The sequence below is a fragment of the Bombina bombina genome, chromosome 5, assembly GCF_027579735.1.
Source record: "Bombina bombina isolate aBomBom1 chromosome 5, aBomBom1.pri, whole genome shotgun sequence".
Taxonomy (NCBI): domain Eukaryota; kingdom Metazoa; phylum Chordata; class Amphibia; order Anura; family Bombinatoridae; genus Bombina; species Bombina bombina.
The window spans coordinates 426,658,073-426,680,194 of record NC_069503.1 but is presented as its reverse complement, the minus strand read 5'-3'; the positions used below and the strand labels follow the sequence as shown (position 1 = coordinate 426,680,194).

Sequence of the window (22,122 nt, the reverse complement as noted above, 5' to 3'; positions counted from 1 at the left end):
CAGTCCGACTCAGACGCCAGCAAGGTGGAGGTGGAGTACTGGTTTGGGCTGGTATCATCAAAGATGAGCTTGTGGGGCCTTTTCGGGTTGAGGATGGAGTCAAGCTCAACTCCCAGTCCTACTGCCAGTTTCTGGAAGACACCTTCTTCAAGCAGTGGTACAGGAAGAAGTCTGCATCTTTCAAGAAAAACATGATTTTCATGCAGGACAATGCTCCATCACACGCGTCCAAGTACTCCACAGCGTGGCTGGCAAGAAAGGATATAAAAGAAGAAAATCTAATGACATGGCCTCCTTGTTCACCTGATCTGAACCCCATTGAGAACCTGTGGTCCATCATCAAATGTGAGATTTACAAGGAGGGAAAACAGTACACCTCTCTGAACAGTGTCTGGGAGGCTGTGGTTGCTGCTGCACGCAATGTTGATGGTGAACAGATCAAAACACTGACAGAATCCATGGATGGCAGGCTTTTGAGTGTCCTTGCAAAGAAAGGTGGCTATATTGGTCACTGATTTGTTTTTGTTTTGTTTTTGAATGTCAGAAATGTATATTTGTGAATCTTGAGATGTTATATTGGTTTCACTGGTAAAAATAAATAATTGAAATGGGTATATATTTGTTTTTTGTTAAGTTGCCTAATAATTATGCACAGTAATAGTCACCTGCACACACAGATATCCCCCTAAAATAGCTATAACTAAAAACAAACTAAAAACTACTTCCAAAACTATTCAGCTTTGATATTATATATATAGTTTTTGGGATCATTGAGAACATGGTTGTTGTTCAATAATAAAATTAATCCTCAAAAATACAACTTGCCTAATAATTCTGCACTCCCTGTACAGAAGACAGACAATCTGAGATTGTTACATTGTATCTAGCTTAGGTTTTATTTTTATTTCACAGCTAAGTTGGTATTTAATCTAACTAGGTAGAATAGTTACTAAATAATTATTAACTATTTACTAACTACCTAGCTAAAATAAATACAAATTTACCTGTAAAATAAAACCTAACCTGTCTTACACTAACACCTAACCTTACACTACAATAAAATCAATTACATAAATTAAATACAATTAACTAAATTACAAAAAAAAACAAACACTAAATTACACAAAATAAAAAAAGAAATTATCAGATATGTAAACTAATTACACCTAATATAATAGCCCTATCAAAATAAAAAAAGCCCCTCAAAATAAAAAAAACCCTAGCCTAAACTACCAATAGCCCTTAAAAGGGCCTTTTGCGGTGCATTGCCCCAAAGAAATCAGCTCTTTTACCTGTAAAAAAAAATACAAACAACTCCCCAACAGTAAAACCCACCACCCACACAACCAACCCCCCAAATAAAATCCTACCTAAAAAACCTAAGCTCCCCATTGCCCTGAAAAGGGCATTTGGATGGGCATTGCCCTTAAAAGGGCAGTTAGCTCTTTTTCTGCCCAAACTCCTAATTTAAAAATATAACCCACCCAATAAACCCTTAAAAAAGCCTAACACTAATCTCCGAAGATCCACTTACAGTTTTTGAAGACCCGACATCCATCCTCAACGAAGCCGGTAGAAGTCCTCAACGAAGCGGCAGAAGTCTTCATCCAACCGGGCAGAAGTCTTCATCCAAACGGAATCTTCTATCTTCATCCATCCGGCATAAAGCGAGTCCATCTTTAAGACATCCAGCGCGGAGCATCCTCTTCAATCGGGAGGGCCTCGGTTTAGGGGTTAATAGGTAGTTTATGGGTGTTAGTGTACTTTTTAGCACTTTAGTTATGTGTTTTATGTTACAGCTTTGTAGCGTAAAACCCACAACTACTGACTTTCAGGTTACGGTATGGATCTTGAAGTTTTAGGGTGTACTTTTTGGCCTCCCAGGCAGACTCGTAATACCGGCGCAAAGGAAGTCCCATTAAAAAAGGACTTTTTGAAAGCTGCGGTAGTTACATTGCGTTACGGCCAAAAAAGTGTGCGGTGCCCCTAAACCTGCAAGACTCGTAATACCAGCGGTAGTGAAAAAGAGCCTTAACGCTGCTTTTTCACTCATACCGCAAAACTCGTAATCTAGCCGTATGTGTTTAACAACTGCAATGTGATTAAACACATAAGGGCCAGATTACGAGTGGCACGGCGTTGAGTACCAATGTCCGCTCGTATTACAAGTTGAAAGTAAATGCAATCGCTCTAACACAATTGCTTTTAACACTCAAAGAGTTTGGCCAGAGGAAACAGTTGCACTAAACTATTCTATTAACTCCTAAACCACCACACCCTCACATTGCAATCTACCCCACTTCTCTATTAACACCTAAACTGCCACACTCCCATATCGCAAAATACCCCACTTCCCTATTAACACCTAAACCTCCACCACCCCACATTGCAAAATACCCACTAACATCTAAACCCCCTAAGCAGCTAAACCCCACTAAGTTACTCAAAAAAAAAACTAACCTTACAAAAAAATAATAACCTTACCTTTAAAAAAAAAAACACCTAAACTTACCTAAAAAATAAAATAACCCAACATTAAAAAGAAAAAAAAGCTACCATTACAGAAAAAACAAGTTATGCGTATTTAAACACCCTACTTAAAAAAAACACCCTAAAATAAAAACCTATACTAACACTGAACTATAGCAATAGCCCTAAAAAGGGATTTTTGTAGTGCATCTCTCTAAAGTGACTTAGCTCAACTTCTAGAAAAGAAACCCACCACATTCTACAAGTAACCCCCCTCCCCCAAAAAAGGCTATCTTTGGTGAGTACCATCTTTGGGGTTTAGTGTTAGCATTTTTTTTGGTGTTTTTTTTTTTTATAGATTCGAGTTTTATTTGTTTATGCTGAAAAAGAGCTAATTGACCTACGCGCAATGCAAAGCCAAAAGCCATTTTCAGGGCAATGTTTAGATAGTAGTTTTTTGGGGGCAGTGGTGGGTTACTTGTAGAATGGTGTGGGGGTCACTTTAGGGCAATGTCCTACAAAAGTTTAGTGTTAATATAGGTTTTTTATTTTTATTTTTTAAATAGTGTTTTACAATAGGCACAACTTTTTAAAAATTTTTGGAAATTTGTATTTTTCTATAATGGTAGCTTTTATTTCTCTGATAGGTTATTTTACTTTTTGGATAAGGTTAGTTTTTTGTTTTTTTTAAGGTTAGTTTTTTTTCCCTTAAGGTTAGGTTTAGGTTGTTAAGGTTAGTTTTTTTTTAGTAAACTTAGGTTTGTTTTTTTAATGTAAGGTTAGGTTAGGATTTTTGGGATAACTTAGGGGTGTTAGGGGGTATTTTGCTATGTAGGGGTGTAGCGGTATAGGAGTTAAAAGAATAGTGAGGTATTTCGCAATGTGGGGGTGTGGCGGTTTAGGGTTTAACAGAGTAGAGTGGACTTGGTGGTGGACTATGTGGCGAGTTAGAGGTTATTACATGAGGGGCTTATGGCTATTAGGGTTAACGTGCGAGTATGGGTGTTAGTTTTTTCTCTCCTAAGATATGGAGAGTCCACAACGTCATCAATTACTAGTGGGAATATCACTCCTGGCCAGCAGGAGGAGGCAAAGAGCACCACAGCAGAGCTGTTAAGTATCACTTCCCTTCCCATAATCCCCAGTCATTCTCTTTGCTTTTGTCAATGGAGGAGGTCAAGTTTTGGTGTCTGAAGAAAATTGGATATGTTTGCTTCAAGCAAGATTTTTGGGTCTAGCCGTAGTCCACATCATTAAAGTAGTTAGGAACTTGTAAGGTGGGCCTTGCTGCGTTTTTCTAACATATTTGCTGTCCATGGTATAGAAAGCCAGAGTAGGTTTACTTTGTTCTTTCTTTTTTCTACAGGTCTCTGTAAGGTGTATGTGTCCTTTCACGCCTTGTAAGCTGTCCTCCTGCCGGACAGCTAGATGCAGGTAAGTGCTTTCTGTCTTCTAGATTCTGGAGACTGGCACTTTATATGATTATCCGCAGTATTTATTGGGACACAGTATATCCTTAGTAAGGATATCTTTATAGACAGGATGCAGGCACTTTAAATGTATGTGAGAGAGACTGCTTGTTAACTCTGTAATGGATGATTTTGAAGGAATTAACTTGTTATTTAAGGCAATTATTTTCAGTTAAAATATCCTTGGGCAATTATTTGTGTTTTGACAACTCAGTTTAAGCCCTCATATAAAGACCATTTGTTTCTTTAATCGTAGAAGCGGCTGCTTTTGACCGTTCTGACTCAGTCACTGAAATTGCTGCTCAGGAAACGGCTCTAAAATGAAAAGTACGCTTTATTGCTCAGTTTCAACTTGGCCGATCATGTGAACTCTTCTTCTCTTCCACTCACTGCTAGGAGCAGGGTTGACTGAAGATTGTCTTTGCACAGATGGTCATTTAAAATTTGTTGGGCTGTTTTAGAAATGAAGTGCGCTGTTTCTTCTAGTTGCGCACCTCATTTCTTTGCCGAGTATATGACTCCGCCTGCTTCGGCTGTAGAACTGAGCAGCGCCATTTTCAGCCCGTTGCTGAGCCCGGTCATGTGACCCCGCCTCCTTGTCAGTCTGAAAACGGAGGGGCAATTTTTTTTCTACTGCCTCTGAGTGCAGTCTTATGGCTAGATTTAGAGTTTTGTCGGTAAAGACCCGCGTAGCTAACGCTGCTTTTTTTTCCAGCACACCCTTAAGACAACGCTGGTACTTAGAGTTCTTTGAAGGGCTGCGTTAGGCTCCAAAAAGGAGCGTAAAGGCATATTTACCGCCACTTCAACTCTCAATACCAGCATTGCTTACGGTAGCGGCTAGCTGGAAAAACGTGCTCGTGCACGATTCCCCCATAGGAAACAATGGGGCAGTTTGGGATGAAAAAAAACCTAACACCTGCAAAAAAGCAGCGTTCAGCTCCTAACGCAGCCCCATTGTTTCCTATGGGGAAACAGTTTCTAAGTCTGCACCTAACACCCTAACATGAACCCTGAGTCTAAACACCCCTAACCTTACACTTATTAACCCCTATTCTGCTGCCCCCGCTATCGCTGACCCCTGCATTACACTATTAACCCCTAATCTGCTGTTCCGGACACAGCCGCAACCTACATTATACCTATGTACCTCTAATCTGCTGCCCCTAACATTGCCGACACCTACATAATATTTATTAACCCCTAATCTGCCCCCCCCCCCCAACGTCGCTGCTACCTTACCTACACTTATTAACCCCTAATCTGCCGACCGGACCTCGCCGCCACTCTAATAAAGTTATTAACCCCTAAACCGCCGCACTCCCGTCTCGCAAACCCTATAATAAATAGTATTAACCCCTAATCTGCCCTCCCTAACATTGCCGCCACCTAACTTCAAGTATTAATCCCTAATCTGACGACCGGACCTCGCCGCTACTTTAATAAATGTATTAACCCCTAAAGCTAAGTCTAACCCTAACACCCTCTAAGTTAAATATAATTTTATTCTAACTAAATAAATTAACTCTTATTAAATAAAGTATTCCTATTTAAAGCTAAATACTTACCTGTAAAATAAACCCTAATATAGCTACAATATAACGAATAATTATATTGTAGCTATTTTAGGATTTATATTTATTTTACAGGCAACTTTGTATTTATTTTAACTAGGTACAATAGCTATTAAATATTTATTTACTATTTAATAGCTACCTAGTTAAAATAATTACAAAATTACCTGTAAAATAAATCCTAACCTAAGTTACAATTAAATCTAACACTACACTATCAATAAAGTAATTAAATAAATTAACTACAATTACATACAATTAAATAAACTAAACTAAATTACCATAAAAAACAAACACTAAATTACAAAAAATAAAAAGATTACAAGAATTTTAAGCTAATTACACCTACTGTAAGCCCCCTAATAAAATAACAAAGCTCCCCAAAATAAAAAAAATTCCCTACCCTAATCTAAATTAAAAAAGTTAACAGCTTTATTACCTTACCAGCGCTTAAAAGGGCTTTTTGCGAGGCATGCCCCAAAGAAATCAGCTCTTTTGCCTGTAAAAAAAACACAATACCACCCCCCAACATTACAACCCACCACCCACATACCCCTACTCTTACCCAAATCCCCCTTAAATAAACCTAACACTACCCCCCTGAAGATCTCCCTACCTTGAGCCGTGTTCACCCAGCCGGGCACCGATGGACCAAAAGAAGACATCCGGAGCGGCATAAGTCTTCATCCTATCCGGGCAGAAGAGGACATCTGGACCGGCAGACATCTTCATCCAAGCGGCATCTTCTATCTTCATCCATCCGACGAGGAGCGGCTCCATCTTCAAGACCTCCGGAACATCCTTCTTCAACGACGACTACCCGACGAATGAAGGTTCCTTTAAGTGACGTCATCCAAGATGGCGTCCCTCGAATTCCGATTGGCTGATAGGATTCTATCAGCCAATCAGAATTAAGGTAGGAAAAATCTGATTGGCTGATTGAATCAGCCAATCAGATTCAAGTTCAATCGGATTGGCTGATCCAATCAGCCAATCAGATTGAGCTTGCATTCTATTGGCTGTTCCGATCAGCCAATAGAATGCAAGCTCAATCTGATTGGCTGATTGTCTTGAAGATGGAGCCGCTCCTCGTCGGATGGATGAAGATAAAAGATGCCGCTTGGATGAATATGTCTGCCGGTCCGGATATCCTCTTCTGCCCGGAAAGGATGAAGACTTCTGCCGCTCCGGATGTCTTCTTTTGGTCCATCGGTGCCCAGCTGGGTGAACACGGCTCAAGGTAGGGAGATCTTCAGGGGGGTAGTGTTAGGTTTATTTAAGGGGGGTTTGGGTTAGAGTAGAGGTATGTGGGTGGTGGGTTGTAATGTTGGCGGGTGGTATTGTGGTTTTTTTTTACAGGCAAAAGAGCTGATTTCTTTGGGGCATGCCCCGCAAAAAGCCCTTTTAAGGGCTGGTAAGGTAATAGAGCTGTTAACTTTTTAAATTTAGATTAGGGTAGGGAATTTTTTTTTATTTTGGGGGGCTTTGTTATTTTATTAGGGGGCTTACAGTAGGTGTAATTAGCTTAACATTCTTGTAATCTTTTTTTATTTTTTGTAATTTAGTGGGGGGTTTTTGGTAATTTAGTTTAGTTTATTTAATTGTATGTAATTGTAGTTAATTTATTTAATTAATTTATTGATAGTGTAGTGTTAGGTTTAATTGTAACTTAGGTTAGGATTTATTTTACAGGTAATTTTGTAATTATTTTAACTAGGTAGCTATTAAATAGTAAATAACTATTTAATAGCTATTGTACCTGGTTAAAATAAATACAAAGTTGCCTGTAAAATAAATCTAAATCCTAAAATAGCTACAATATAATTATTCGTTATATTGTAGCTATATTAGGGTTTATTTTACAGGTAAGTATTTAGCTTTAAATAGGAATACTTTATTTAATAAGAGTTAATTTATTTTGTTAGAATAAAAATATATTTAACTTAGGAGGTGTTAGGGTTAGACTTAGCTTTAGGGGTTAATACATTTATTAGAGTAGCAGCGAGGTCCGATCGGCAGATTAGGGGTTAATACTTGAAGTTAGGTGGCGGCGATGTTAGGGAGGGCAGATTAGGGGTTAATACTATTTATTATAGGGTTTGCGAGGCGGGAGTGCGGCGGTTTAGGGGTTAATAACTTTATTAGTGTCGGCGAGGTCCGGTCGGCAGATTAGGGATTAATAAGTGTAGGTAAGGTAGCGGCAACGTTGGGGGGGGGGCAGATTAGGGGTTAATAAATATTATGGGGTTCATAGGGATAATGTAGATGGCGGCGATGTGCGGTCGGCAGATTAGGGGTTAAAAAAAATTATTATAGTGGCGGCGATGCGGGGGGGGCCTCGGTTTAGGGGTACATAGGTAGTTTATGGGTGTTAGTGTACTTTAGAGCACAGTAGTTAAGAGCTTTATGAACCGGCGTTAGCCCAGAAAGCTCTTAACTACTGACTTTTTTCTGAGGATGGAGTCTTGTCGGTAGAGGCTCTACCGCTCACTTCAGCCAAGACTCTAAATACCAGCGTTAGGAAGATCCCATTGAAAAGATAGGATACGCAATTGGCTTAAGGGGATCTGCAGTATGGAAAAGTCATGGCTTGGAAGTGAGCGTTAGACCCTTTCCTGACTGACTCTAAATACCAGCGGGCGGTAAAAAGCAGCGTTAGGAGCTCTTAACGCTGCTTTTGACGGCTAACGCCAAACTCTAAATCTAGGCATTAGTATTCTGATGGTCTATCGTTCAAGTGTGTTAACCTGACAGGGACCTTTGTTTGTTAAAGTTTTTTTAGGTGAAAGTGCATATTTATTGGGCATGAAAAGAACTTAATAAAGTTTAGTGAACGGCTAATTTTATCATGATTTTGGAACAGGGGTCTGTTCCTGTGAATTATTGCTTCTCATGTCCTAAGGCAATTTTGTATTCATTTAAAGTGACAGCACAATTTTTAAAGTGTTTTTTTTTGTGCTGGTTTCTGTTAGTTTGCTCATGGAGCTAGAGTTCTGTCCCTATGGACAAATGTCTGTTATGCCTTGAATCATATATTGTGTTGCTATGCAATTTAGTTTTTAAAGGACTTTAAAAAATGTTTATTTTCTAAGCCTTATGTCTCTCAGGATGATGCTGTCTAGGAATTGCCACAGCTTTCTCCTTAAACGTCCCAAGCCTTACGGCGTCACATACAGTGCCCTGCAGTTCCTTTCAGCCACCTGGAGGAGTTTAGTTGCCTGCATAAATTGCTGTTCAGGTATCCTCTGTGGTATATGCAGCATTATCTGCTTTTCCAATGTTAAAGGGAAAACACAAGAGGAAAATTAGACATTCAGATAGTAAGGTTTCTGTTCCACTTTCTGCTACTCAGGTTGCCCTCCCTCATAAGTCTGATGAAGAGGATACGCCGGTAGCCTTTGAGGGTGAAATCTCAGATTCGGACAGTATAATTCATTCATCTGTTGCTGAAGTAGTAACCTTCAGATTTAAGCTTGAACACCTTTTTGTATTGTTAAAGGAGGATTTGGCTACATTGGACAACTCTGATACTTCTGTCGTTGTCAACCCTATGAAGTCTAGTAAACATATTGAATACTATGATATTCCTTCCTCTGTGGAAGTGTTTCCTGTTCCAGACCGTGCAAGAGAGATTATTTCACAGGATTGGGAGAAGCCAGGGATACTTTTTCCCCGTCTCCTGTTTTTAAAAGGATGTTTTCTGTCGCTGACTCTATTCAAGATCATGGCGCACGGTGCCTAAGTAGAAGGGGCCATTTCTATGCTGGCTAAGAGAACTACTATCCTTATAGAGGATAGCTGCTCTTTTAAGGATTCAATGGCTTCGATGACAACCATCTTTTTGGTGCAATGACTTGTCTGAATTTATTTTGGTAGAGACTCCTTTGGAGCAGATCCTAGGCAGAATTTAGGCTCTCAAGCTAGCCAATTCCTTTATTTCTGATGCTACCATGCAAGGTTTTTAACTGGGAGACAAGATTTCTAGTTTCGCTGTGCTAGCCCGCAGGGTGTTGTGGCTAAAATCTCAGTGGATGTTTCCTCTAAGTCAAAGCTTATGGCGCTTTCTTACAAGGGTAAGACCTTGTTTGGACCTGGTCTGGCAGAAATAATTTCTGATATTTCGGGTGGAAGAGGGTTTTTTCTACCACAAGACAAGAAGAATTCCAAGCAGGATCAAGACTGATTACAAGCAGGATCAGTCTGAGTCTTCTTGGAAATCTAATCAGTCTTGGTACAATGGGAAGCAATCAAAGAAACCCACAGCTGAGTCTAAATCAGCATGAAGGGTTTGCCCCCGATCCAGGATCAGATCACATGGGGGGCAGACTTTCTCTGTTTTATCAAGTTTGGATAGGAGATGTTCCAAAACCCTGGGCTGTGGACATAGTATCTCAGGGTTACAAAATAGACAAAACCTTTCCTCCTAGGGGAAGGTTCCACCTCTTAAGATTATCTGCAGACCAGATAAGAAGAGAGACATTCTTGTATTGCGTCAAGGACTTTTTTTCCCTGGGAGTGATAGTTCCAGTTCCTGTAAGGGATCAGGGTCTAGGTTTCTATTTAAATCTGTTTGTAGTTCCCAAAAAAAGAGGAAACTTTACATCCTATTCTAGAGCTAAAGTGTCTCAACAAGTTTCTCAGGGTACCATCCTTTGGTCTAAGAGAGTCAGTTCATGTTGACCATAGACCTGAAGGATGTGTCTCTTCATGTTCCCATTCACAGGAATCATCTCAGGTTCCTGGGATTCGCCTATCAGTACACACACTTTCAGTTTGAGGGAATGGGAAGTGAATCTGGAATTGTTCCCTTGTTCCAGCTACAAGGGTGTTTTTTAGGGAACATAATAGATTCCCTATCAATGAAAATATTTCTGACAGAGGTCAGAAAATCCAAATTTTTTCCTCTTGCCTCTCTCTGCAGTCTACTGTTCGACCATCAGTTGCTCAATGTATGGAGGTAATTGGTCTGATGGTCACTTCCATGGACATCTTTCCCTTTGCTCAATTCCATTTTAGAGCTTTGCAGTTACGCATGCTCAGTTAATGGAACGGGGACCATTCGGATCTGTCTCAGATGATAAATCTAGATCAGTCGACAAGAGACTCTCTCCCATGGTGGCTTTCTCAGGACCATCTGTCTCAGGTCACATGCTTCTGGAGAACTTCCTGGGTGATTGTGACCACGGACGCCAGCCTTCTGGGCTGGGGAGCAGTCTGGGACTCATTAATGGTGCATCGACTACGAACTCGGGAGGAGTCTGCTCTCCCCGTAAACATCTTGGAGTTGAGAGCGATTTACAATGCTCTGATGGCTTGGCCTCAGTTGTCCTTAGCCTGGTTTATCAGGTTCTGGTCAGACTATCACCTCAGTGGCTTACATCAACCACGAGAGAGGAACTCGGTGTTCCTTAGAGAGGAACTCGGTGTTCCTTAGCCATGAAGGAGGTGGTTCGGATTGTTCTATGGGCGGAAGCTCACAATTGCTGTCTATCTGCTATCCACATTCCAGGTGTGGACAACTGGGAAGCAGACTTCCTGAGCAGACAGACATTTCATCCCGGGGAGTGGGCTCTCCATCCAAAAATGTTATCCAGGTTAACCCTCAAATGGGGGGTGCCATAGTTGGATCTGATGGCGTCTCGGCAGAACACCAAACTTCCAGGGTACGGTTCAAAGCCCTGAAATCTCCCAATCCCGTCTGATCTCCGAAGTTAAGCAGGGCCAGGCCAGGTCAGTACCTGGATGGGAGACCGCCTGGGAACACCAGGTGCGGTAGGCTTAACAAGAGATCCGCGGGCCACCCTGATAGATGCTCTGGCGGTTCCTTGGGATTTCAGTCTGGCATATCTGTTTCCTCAGTTTGCTCTCCTTCCATTGCTCGTATCAAACAGGAGAGGGCATCGGCAATTATAATAGCTCCTGCATGGCCTCGCAGGATCTGGTATGCAGTCCTCGTGAAGATGTCATCTCTTACACCTTAGAGGTTGCCTCTGAGGAAGAATCTTCTAACTCAGGGTCCATTCCTTCATCCAAATCTCGATTCTCTGAATCGGACTGCTTGGAGATTGAACGCTTAGTTCTGTCTAAGCGTGGTTTTTATGAGTCGGTCATTCACACCATGATTCAAGCTCGCAAGCCTGTTACTAGAAATATTTACCATAAGGTATGGTGTAAATACCTTTCTTGGTGTGAATCTAAAGGCTACTCTTGGAGTAGGGTCAGGATTCCTAGGATTTGGCCTTTCTCCAGGAAGGTCTGGAGAAGGGATTGTCAGTTTTCTGAAGGGTCAGATTTCTGCATTATCTATTTTGTTTCTCAAGCGTCTGGCGGATGTTCCAGATGTTCAATATTTTTGTCAGGCCTTGGTTAGAATCAGGCCTGTGTTTTAGTCTGTTGCTCCTCCTTGGAGCCTTAACCTTGTTCTTAAAGTTTTGCAGCAGACGGGGGCGTGTCCGAACGGTGGCAATGAATGGTCGCAATATCTGAAGCTCCTGCCGAGATCCTAATAATTTGCCAATTATTACTGGAACCTGGTCCTCTATTAAATACATGTGGATCCTGCTGCCTTAAAACTCCAGTGTATTAATGACCGCAGAGCACAGATCTGGACCTTTGAGGCCTATGGTGGCGGCCTAACACGAAGCCTCAGAACCCCCCCCCCCAGCATCCTGGCTGGGTATAGCAGTCACTGACAACTGCCACTCTTTACTCTTTTTTAAGGGGGACCAATTTATTGCTACTTGGGGGCTATCTGCACAGATATTCTCACTGAGGAGGATATATCTGAACCATATCCCGCAAATGGAGGCGGCTATAGATAGATGGGAAGCCAAGCTAATCCGGCTCACACAAGATCACTTCCGGAGCCTAGAGACAGAGTTGTGCAAAGTTATTCGCGGGCAGCACCCACTTGAGAGGCAGCACTTTGACCGTCATCCAGAAGGCAGCTCTAACCTTGCTCCTTCCAGAGTGGGTACAGCAAGCAGCGAGATTAACCTTTCAACTAATCCCGTGAATCCAGATCATGACAGAACCCTACGCACCCTTGAGCATTCGACTGTGGAGCCTGGATTCCTAGAGGAAAAGACCCACAAGGCAGAGCTCACTACCTCCTGAGTGAACATTATGCCTGGTCTTAGCGAGAGCACAATGACCTTATCAGGCATTCTGAAGGAGTGCATTTCTCTGCTGGATGCCTATCTGACAGAAGGAATGGCAAAGGTCTTGTGCATAAACTCTGAGATCGTCACCCTCCACGTATCTCTACCTTCATCAACTGCCGGGACAAAATAGGCAGAGGACTATGCCCTGTCCCTGAGAGCCAGTCCCATATGAAAACATTGAGGCCATGGAGCAGGCCTTGCAAAACAACCAAAGACGCTACCTAACTTGTTGTCATGGATGATTCACAAAATGAGAAGAGTGATGTTGTAGGGCCCCGACATCGCTTGAACTTATCACGACAGGCAAGTGACCTGAAAGTTCCTGACAAGGACCAGTTACCTACCGCCAACCTGTCTCCATGGATCCTTTGCGAATATCTACAGAGACCAAAGTGGACGGACAACAAAGATACCGATCAGATGAGTGGCCACAAAGTGAAGGCAGACGGAACAGATCTTAAGATCCGTACTGAGCGAGTAGTGCAGGCAGAGTCTACAGGATTGGAATGGAAGGTTTTCTTCTCTATACCAGCGCTGGGGATAAGTACTGTCCTATTCTCCTCTCATTCACGCATTAGTCGACTTGATGTAAAGACTAAAATTTTTCAGAGACGTCACAAGTTAGGAATTGGTTAATTTCAGAATGGTCAGATATAAATGAGCAGCCAAACCGGTCTAAAAATAAGTTACTGGTTCATACCTTTATTGTATCGATCTGCTCATATAAGAAAATCCCTCAAGAAGATATGCTAGGTGGACCTTTATGGTACCAAATGTTCAGGAGACTTATACTGCCTACTTACCTCCCCCACCTTAGTGATACCACAACTTTGCTTTTAGCTCTTATAAGGAAGCAGTAATAGTAATAAAGTGTTTCATGAGAAGGTAACAAATTATATAGACCCCATCTCTGAATTATGCTCTCTGTAATTCTAAGTAATATTGGGGGTTTCTTTCTATATGTCATCAGTTGCATACCCTTACTGAGCTGTCTATGAAGACTAAATAGTCTAATGCATATAGTTCTGGGAGGGGTGATCTGTTTTGTACATATGTTTTAATTCTGATTTGTTTATGCATATAGTTTACTTTTTTTTTTCTCTTTCCCCACTGTGTGTGAGCTGTGAGATAGAGCTCGCCTAACATATTTGATATTTTGATAACTGAGCTCCACTTTCAGGCTAAAATTTCACCTATGAGCATCTGATACATTACACTTGAATTATACAATTTTACTATAATACAACAACTATATAGTTTTTTATATATTATGTACAGTTTTTAAGGTCCAAAAGTAGACTTTACAACTTTGCCTCCAGCTCTTGTAACTAAGCAGTAATAGCAGACAAAGGCCCCTAGTTATCAAGCCGTCAACCTCAAATACGCTGGAATTACGCAGCGTATTTGTGGCGAGGCTGATTCGCCTTAGTTATCAAGCCCTAGATACCGGCAAAAGTAAAATTTAGTGACGTAAGCTTCGATCCGCCGGACTCAGTCCGACACAGATAGATTCTTACGTCACTACAGCTGTTCTGCACACAAGTGCGGCACTATCTGACTACTTTTGCTAGTTATCAAAAAACTAGCAGGTACGCTCGGCACTTTTCCGGCCCAGCGTACCTGGTTTTCAAACCGCAGCCCTAGAGGCGGCGAATCCCGTAGGAATCAATGGGAGTCTGACCATAGCGAAAGTTCATGTTCGCTGCTGCCCGACATCCCATTCATTCCTATGGGAGCTGTCTACACCTAACACCCTAACATGTACCCCGAGTCTAAGCACCCCTAATCCGTCCCCCCTACACCGCCGCAACTAAATAAAGTTATTACCCCCTAAACCGCCGCTCCCGGAGCCCACCGCCACTCTAATAAACTGATTAACCCCTAAACCGCCTCTCCCGGAGCCCACCGCCACTCTAATAAACTGATTAACCCCTAAACCGCCGCTCCCGGAGCCCACCGCCACTCTAATAAACTGATTAACCCCTAAACCGCCGCTCCCAGAGCCCATCGCCACTCTAATAAACTGATTAACCCCTAAACCGCCGCTCCCGGACACCGCCGCCACCTACATTATACCTATTAACCCCTATCCTGCCCCCCCTATACCGTCGCCACCTATAATAAAGTTATTAACCCCTATCCTGCGGATCCCGGACCTCGCCGCAACTAAATAGTTTAAGCCCTAAACAGCCGCTCCCGGACCCCGCCACAACCTATATTAAACTTATTAACCCCTATCCTGCCCCCCCTACACCGCCGTCGCTGTAATAAAATTATTAACCCCTAAACCTAAGTCTAACACTAACCCTAACACCCCCCCAACTTAAATATTAATTAAATAAATCTAAATAATATTTCTCTTATTAACTAAATTAATTCTATTTAAAACTAAATACTTACCTTTAAAATAAACCCTAATATAGCTACAATATAAATAATAATTATATTGTAGCTATTTTAGGATTTATTTTTATTTTACAGGCATCTTTCAATTTATTTTAACTAGGTACAATAGCTATTAAATAGTTATTAACTATTTAATAGCTACCTAGGTAAAATAAAGAGAAATTTAAATGTAAAATAAAAACTAACCTAAGTTACAATTACACCTAACACTACACTATACTTTAATAAATTATTCCTATTTAAAACTAAATACTTACCTGTAAAATAAACCCTAAGATAGCTACAATATAATTAATAATTACATTGTAGCTATTTTAGGATTTATTTTTATTTTACAGGCATTTTTCAATTTATTTTAACTAGGTACAATAGCTATTAAATAGTTATTAACTATTTAATAGCTACCTAGCTAAAATAAAGAGAAATCTACCTGTAAAATAAAAACTAACCTAAGTTACAATTACACCTAACACTACACTGTACTTTAATAAATTATTCCTATTTAAAACTAAATACTTACCTGTAAAATAAACCCTAAGATAGCTACAATATAATTAATAAATACATTGTAGCTATTTTAGGATTTATATTTATTTTACAGGTAACTTTGTATTTATTTTAGCTAGTTAGAATAGTTATTAAATAGTTATTAACTATTTAATAACTACCTAGCTAAAAGAAATACAAAATTACCTGTAAAATAAATCCTAACCTAAGTTACAATTAAACCTAACACTACACTATCATTAAATTAATTTAATAAATTAACTACAAATAACTACAATTAAATACAATTACATAAACTAACTAAAGTACAAAAAATAAAAAAGCTAAGTTACAAAAAATAAAAAAATAAGTTACAAACATTTAAAAAATATTACAACAATTTTAAGCTATTTACACCTAATCTAATCCCCCTAATAAAATAACAAAGCCCCCCAAAATAAAAAAAATGCCCTACCCTATTCTAAATTAAAAAGTTACCAGCTCTTTTACCTTACCAGCCCTTAAAAGGGCCTTTTGCGGGGCATGCCCCAAAAAATTCTGCTCTTTTGCCTGTAAAATAAAAATACAACCCCCCCCCAACATTAAAACCCACCACCCACATACCCCTAATCTAACCCAAACCCCTTGGATGATGACTTCTGCCGCTCCGGATCTCATCTTCGGTTCCATCGGTGGTCGGCTGGTTGAAGACGACTCAAGGTAGGATGATCTTCAGGGGGGTAGTGTTAGGTTTATTTAAGGGGGGTTTGGGTTAGATTAGGGGTATGTGGGTAGTGGGTTTTAATGTTGGGGGGTTGTATTTTTATTTTACAGGCAAAAGAGCAGGATTCTTTGGGGCATGCCCCGCAAAAGGCCCTTTTAAGGGCTGGTAAGGTAAAAGAGCTGGTAACTTTTTAATTTAGAATAGGGTAGGGCATTTTTTTATTTTGGGGGACTTTGTTATTTTATTAGGGGGCTTAGATTAGGTGTAAGTAGCTTAACATTGTTGTAATATTTTTTAAATGTTTGTAACTTATTTTTTTTTATTTTTTGTACTTAGTTTATTTAATTGTATTTAATTGTAGTTATTTGTAGGTAATTTATTTAATTAATTTAATGATAGTGTAGTGTTAGGTTTAATTGTAACTTAGGTTAGGATTTATTTTACAAGTAATTTTGTATTTCTTTTAGCTAGGTAGTTATTAAATAGTTAACTATTTAATAACTATTCTAACTAGCTAAAATAAATACAAAGTTATCTGTAAAATAAATATAAATCCTAAAATAGCTACAATGTAATTATTAATTATATTGTAGCTATCTTAGGGTTTATTTTACAGGTAAGTATTTAGTTTTAAATAGGAATAATTTATTAAAGTATAGTGTAGTGTTAGGTGTAATTGTAACTTAGGTTAGTTTTTATTTTACATTTAAATTTCTCTTTATTTTACCTAGGTAGCTATTAAATAGTTAATAACTATTTAATAGCTATTGTACCTAGTTAAAATAAATTGAAAGATGCCTGTAAAATAAAAATAAATCCTAAAATAGCTACAATATAATTATTATTTATATTGTAGCTATATTAGGGTTTATTTTAAAGGTAAATATTTAGTTTTAATAAGGATTAATTTAGTTAATAAGAGAAATATTATTTAGATTTAATTCATTAATATTTAAGTTAGGGGGGTGTTAGGGTTAGTGTTAGACTTAGGTTTAGGGGTTAATAATTTTATTACAGTGGCGGCGGTGTGGGGGGGCAGGATAGGGGTTAATAAATTTATTATAGGTGGCGACGGTGTAGGGGGGGCAGATTAGGGGTTAATAAGTTTAATATAGGTTGCGGCGGGGTCTGGGAGCGGCAGTTTAGGGGTTAAACTATTTATTTAGTTGCGGCGAGGTCCGGGATCCGCAGGATAGGGGTTAATAACTTTATTATAGGTGGCGGCGGTATAGGGGGGTAGGATAGGGGTTACTAGGTATAATGTAGGTGGCGGCGGTTTAGGGGTTAATACATTTATAAGAGTTGCGGCGGGATCTAGGAGCGGCGGTTTAGGGGTTAATAACTTTATTGAGTTGCGGGGGGCTTCGGTATAGGGGGTAGAACAGTGTAGTTAGTGTGGGTGCTTAGTGACAGGGGTATCAATAAAGCTGTCAAAAAGCCGAAGAGCAGCGAGATCGGATGAGTGATAACTCTCACAGTCCGCTGCTCATCGCCCCATACTTGGTGCGCAGATTTTTGACAGCTTTTTTGATAACTTAGGCGAAATTTTAAAGGTCCACGGCGGCGATGGTAGGCAAGCTTAGGCGGGTGTATTGGACCGGCGAAGGAAGGTAAAGTAGACGGCTTGATAACTACACCCCAAAGTATTTTATGAGAGTGCAACAAAGTGCATAGCCCCATGTCTGATCTATGCTCTCAGTTATTTTAAGTATAGTGGGGGACTTTTGTATGCACATAGCTCTATGAGGGGTGTTTAGAGTCAATACATGAGTGCAAGACTGATCTGCTACTAAATTCTCACACTCTAATGCTTCTACAATAGAATGTACGCATACTGTCACTAGGAAGACACCTAATATAATGTAGCTGCCCTGACAATTACCTATCTGTAAACTTTAGATGGTCATATTTGTTTCTATATTTTATGATATTTGTTCTTATCTCTCTATGCGCTGTAACCACGTCTTCTGATAAATCTTCCCCCATTTATTTATTTACTTACTCTAAAATATTAGCAATGATGGTTCCCTCATAATTATGACATTCAACTCTAAAGAGAAAAAACATGGGTCCAAAAGAGGCCCTACCATTCTTATTCCCTCATATTCCCCATCTCAAATTTTCTGGGTGGTTAGCGGTCCATGAGTGGCCGTTATAGTTTAATAGGGGGAAACTCTTCTTTACTAAGTCTTGATTTGTAAAGGGAAGTAACATCATATTCAAAAAGAGTTTATTGTGATGTACAGTTGGTTTTATTTAGTTATATTCATTAGCATAGCAATTTTATGTAAGCACAATTATTCTTCCATGCTATACTTTGTCTGTATATGTAATGTTTTAACCTCAATAAAAATCCTTTAAAAAAAAAAAAAAAAAAAAAAAAAAAAAGGTTTTGCAGCAGGCTCCGTTTCAGTCATTGCATTCCATAGATATTAAGTTATCTTGGAAGGTTTTGTTTCTTATTGCTATCTCTTCTGCTCGGAGAGTATCGGGACACTCGGCTTTGCAGTGATTCGCCTTACCTTATCGTTCATGCTGATAAAGCGGTTCTTCGTACTAAGTTGTTTTTTCTTCCAAAAGTGGTTTCAGATAGAAATTTTAAGCAGGAAATTGTTGTTCCTTCTCTATGTCCTAATCCTTCTTCTCATAAGGAACGTTTGTTGCACAATTGGATGTTGTGCGTGCTCTAAAATTCTTCTTACAGGAGACTAAGGATTTTCGCCAGTCATCTGCCCTGTTTGTTTCTCTGGAAAGCGTAAAGGTCAGAAAGCTACTGCTACTTCTCTTTCTCTCTGGTTGAGAAGTATAATTCATTTTGCTTATGAGATTGCTGGTCAGCAGCCTCCTGAGAGAATTAAGGCTCATTCCACAAGGGCTGTCTCCTCTTCTTGGGCTTTCAAAAATGAAGCTTTTGCGGAACAGATTTGCAAGACTGCAACTTGGTCCTCTGCATACTACAAAAGTCTTAAAAAAGTTAAAATGACTTTATTTTGCAACACAGCGTCTCTCGGTCTTGCGTGACCGTTTCATCAGGTCACTTTTTTAAGAACTTCAAAAAAATGTATAACAGGAGCACCAGGTAAAGTGATAAAAATTACAAATTTTATTGAAATACAAAGGGTGTATTAACCCAGGGTAAGAACACACAAAAAGGAAAAGTTTCAACCAACAAACTGATGAACAAATTCAAGCAGGCTAGGAGTAAGGCAACAGCCGAAACTGGTCAGCCTTTGTTTATCAGTTTGTTGGTTCAAACTTTTCCTTTTTGTGTGTTCTTACCCTGGGTTAATATACCCTTTGTATTTCAATAAAATTTATAATTTTTATCACTTTACCTGGTTCTCCTGTTATACATTTTTTTGAAGTTCATATAAAGGCCTGACAGAGAGCACAGGTAATGGATAAACACTGCGAGAGGTTAGCTAACAGCATGCTGCAATAGACTGTATTTCAAAAGGGCTAGCTGGTAATAACGGATGCCATAAAGGAGAAAAAAACAGCACCTGTCCAGCTAAAGCAATTGGCCAAACTAAATGTTAAGCAGCCAGAGGTGAGAAGAATAGGATTAACATCCCCAACACATGGGATACAGCACCTGAAACCAAGGAAGCCCTTTCCAAGGAGGCAGTGAGTGGTGAGTCACCTTCATAAAAGTAACTTTAATTCACAGTTGACTGTAATTGCATCCCTGGAATTTTGAATGGTGGGGGGTGTTGGGGGAACACCGCCACCACTATATATATACATACATACAGCAGCTTTTCACTAGATATCATTGATAAGAAACTTTCAACTTTTTATCTATCCTTTTTACTTATAAGGATAGTACACATACCCTAACTGTTCCCCTTCCTTTCATGTCACTTTTTTAAGACTTTGTTTCCACGAACTGATTTTATTACATAGATCTTTATACATCTTTTCGATACATTTGTTGCACAGTGTGCTATGAGCATGCATCTATCTGTGCAGCCTAGTCCACGTAGTTGGGTTACCTATAATTACAACACCAGAGACAAGAAATATAACACCAAGATCTCGTATGTGATGTTGTTTGGTGAGCACGTCAGCCTGCTACAAATCTGAAATCTTCAAGAGCGAACCAACTGCTACGAGAGTGGGAGTTAGCTGGATGACTCTAAAGGTTCCAGAAGGTGTTTGTGACACTTCTCAAGTGTCTGGGAGCTTGTAAGTATAGCAATACTTGCGCATTATGGCGTGTTGATTCCACTGATTGTGCACTATGGTGGCGCCTTCTTTTCCATCATATATTTCTACAGATTCCATCGTTCTGGGACACCAACAAACTATCTGAAGAAGTCGCTGGCCACCATCTTTTGTAATCGAGATCACAATATCTGATTGACATTCTATTCACATTGGGGACTATTCCCACACCAGTACCAGCTAAGTTATGGGACTTTTCCTGCTATGTTATTCATGTTATCCTTTTGAATACATTGCACTGTTTATATTGTTCATTATTGTTATTAACAGTACTGTTTAGATTTGTATAGGTTGAACTCGATGGACTTCAGTCTTTTTTCAACCTTATCTACTATGTTACTATGTTAGTATTTTCTATCACTTTGTTGGCGCACTGATCACTTTTTTTAAATTTATAGGCTCGCCAGAAACAAGGGGCATCAAGCTCCATTCGGAGCTTGATACATATGCCCCCTTGTGTTATTCCTTTTTTCCATTTCCCTTCGGTCGAATGACTGGGGATCATGGGAAGGGAAGTGATACTTAAAAGCTCTGCTGTGGTGCTCTTTGCCTCCTCCTGCTGGCCAGGAGTGATATTCCCACTAGTAATTGATGATGTTGTGTACTCTCCATATCTGGAATAAAATTTTTTATCAGGTAAGCATAAATTTAGTTTTTTCTACTTTTCTCTCTCCATTAAAGTCTTTGGGAGAGTACATTAACACAATTGAAATATTGTAACTTCAGCTGTTTGCGTGTGTTGGTTTAGCAGGTGAGTGAAAAATGTTTATTTTCAACTTGCTACCCTACGCATGCAAAGAACGGAGTTAGCGTACAAGCGGGAGCAGAAATTACCACTCCACTCGTAATCTAGCCCATAGTTAAAATCAGCTCCATAGCAGCTATGTATTAATGAGAGCTAGCTGAACACATCTGGTGAGCCAAGAGAGAAATATGTGTAGTAATCAATCACCATTGAGATCTCAGTAGTGTATTGCTGCTGCCGAGGTTATGTACATATGCTTTTCAACAAAGGATATCAAGTAAATAATGTAAATTTGACAACAAAAATAATTTTAAAACGGTCTTAAAATACCATTCTCTATCTCAATTATGAAAACAACTAAGGACTTTATGGCTCATTGGCTTACAAGGACATCTCCCACAGAATTTTTCTATTAAGCATTCATTTTGATAGACTCTCTTTATGATGAAACAGAGAACATTTTGAGTATTATGTCCCTTTAAATTTATGTTCATGTCTAAAATAATTACTCTTCTGCCACAATTAATATTAAAATGCATTACTTTTCTCTCTATAAGTAAAAAAATGTTAATACTGTACCTGCCATACTCCAATATTAGCTGCAGGCTCTGCAAACGGACGTTTAAAAACACGGCATATCTTTAATGCGTCTGTGTACATTTCTGTGACATTGTTAAGCACTGCAAATATGGCTGCCAGAGGATAGACACACGAGAACAGGCTCACATAGCCAAACTGTAGAAACAACTCCAGGTAATCGTCAAATGTATTCTAAAAGTAACAGTTAAAGATGTATATTTAGATCATAATTTTACATTGACAACAAAAAAGGTATATTTAAATATCATCACAGGTTTAA

The 22,122-nt window shown here is 39.5% G+C and overlaps 1 protein-coding gene across 2 annotated transcripts in view; it reads right to left on the bottom strand.

Annotated features, from left to right (window-relative positions):
* ANO10 (anoctamin 10) overlaps window positions 1-22,122 on the bottom strand; it is a 778,263-nt gene that overhangs the window by 546,084 nt on the left and 210,057 nt on the right. For both annotated transcript variants that reach the window (XM_053714266.1, XM_053714265.1), the window contains exon 10: window positions 21,843-22,034. In XM_053714266.1, the coding sequence (XP_053570241.1) occupies window positions 21,843-22,034 (192 nt within the window). The remainder of the gene's footprint in view (window positions 1-21,842; window positions 22,035-22,122) is intronic.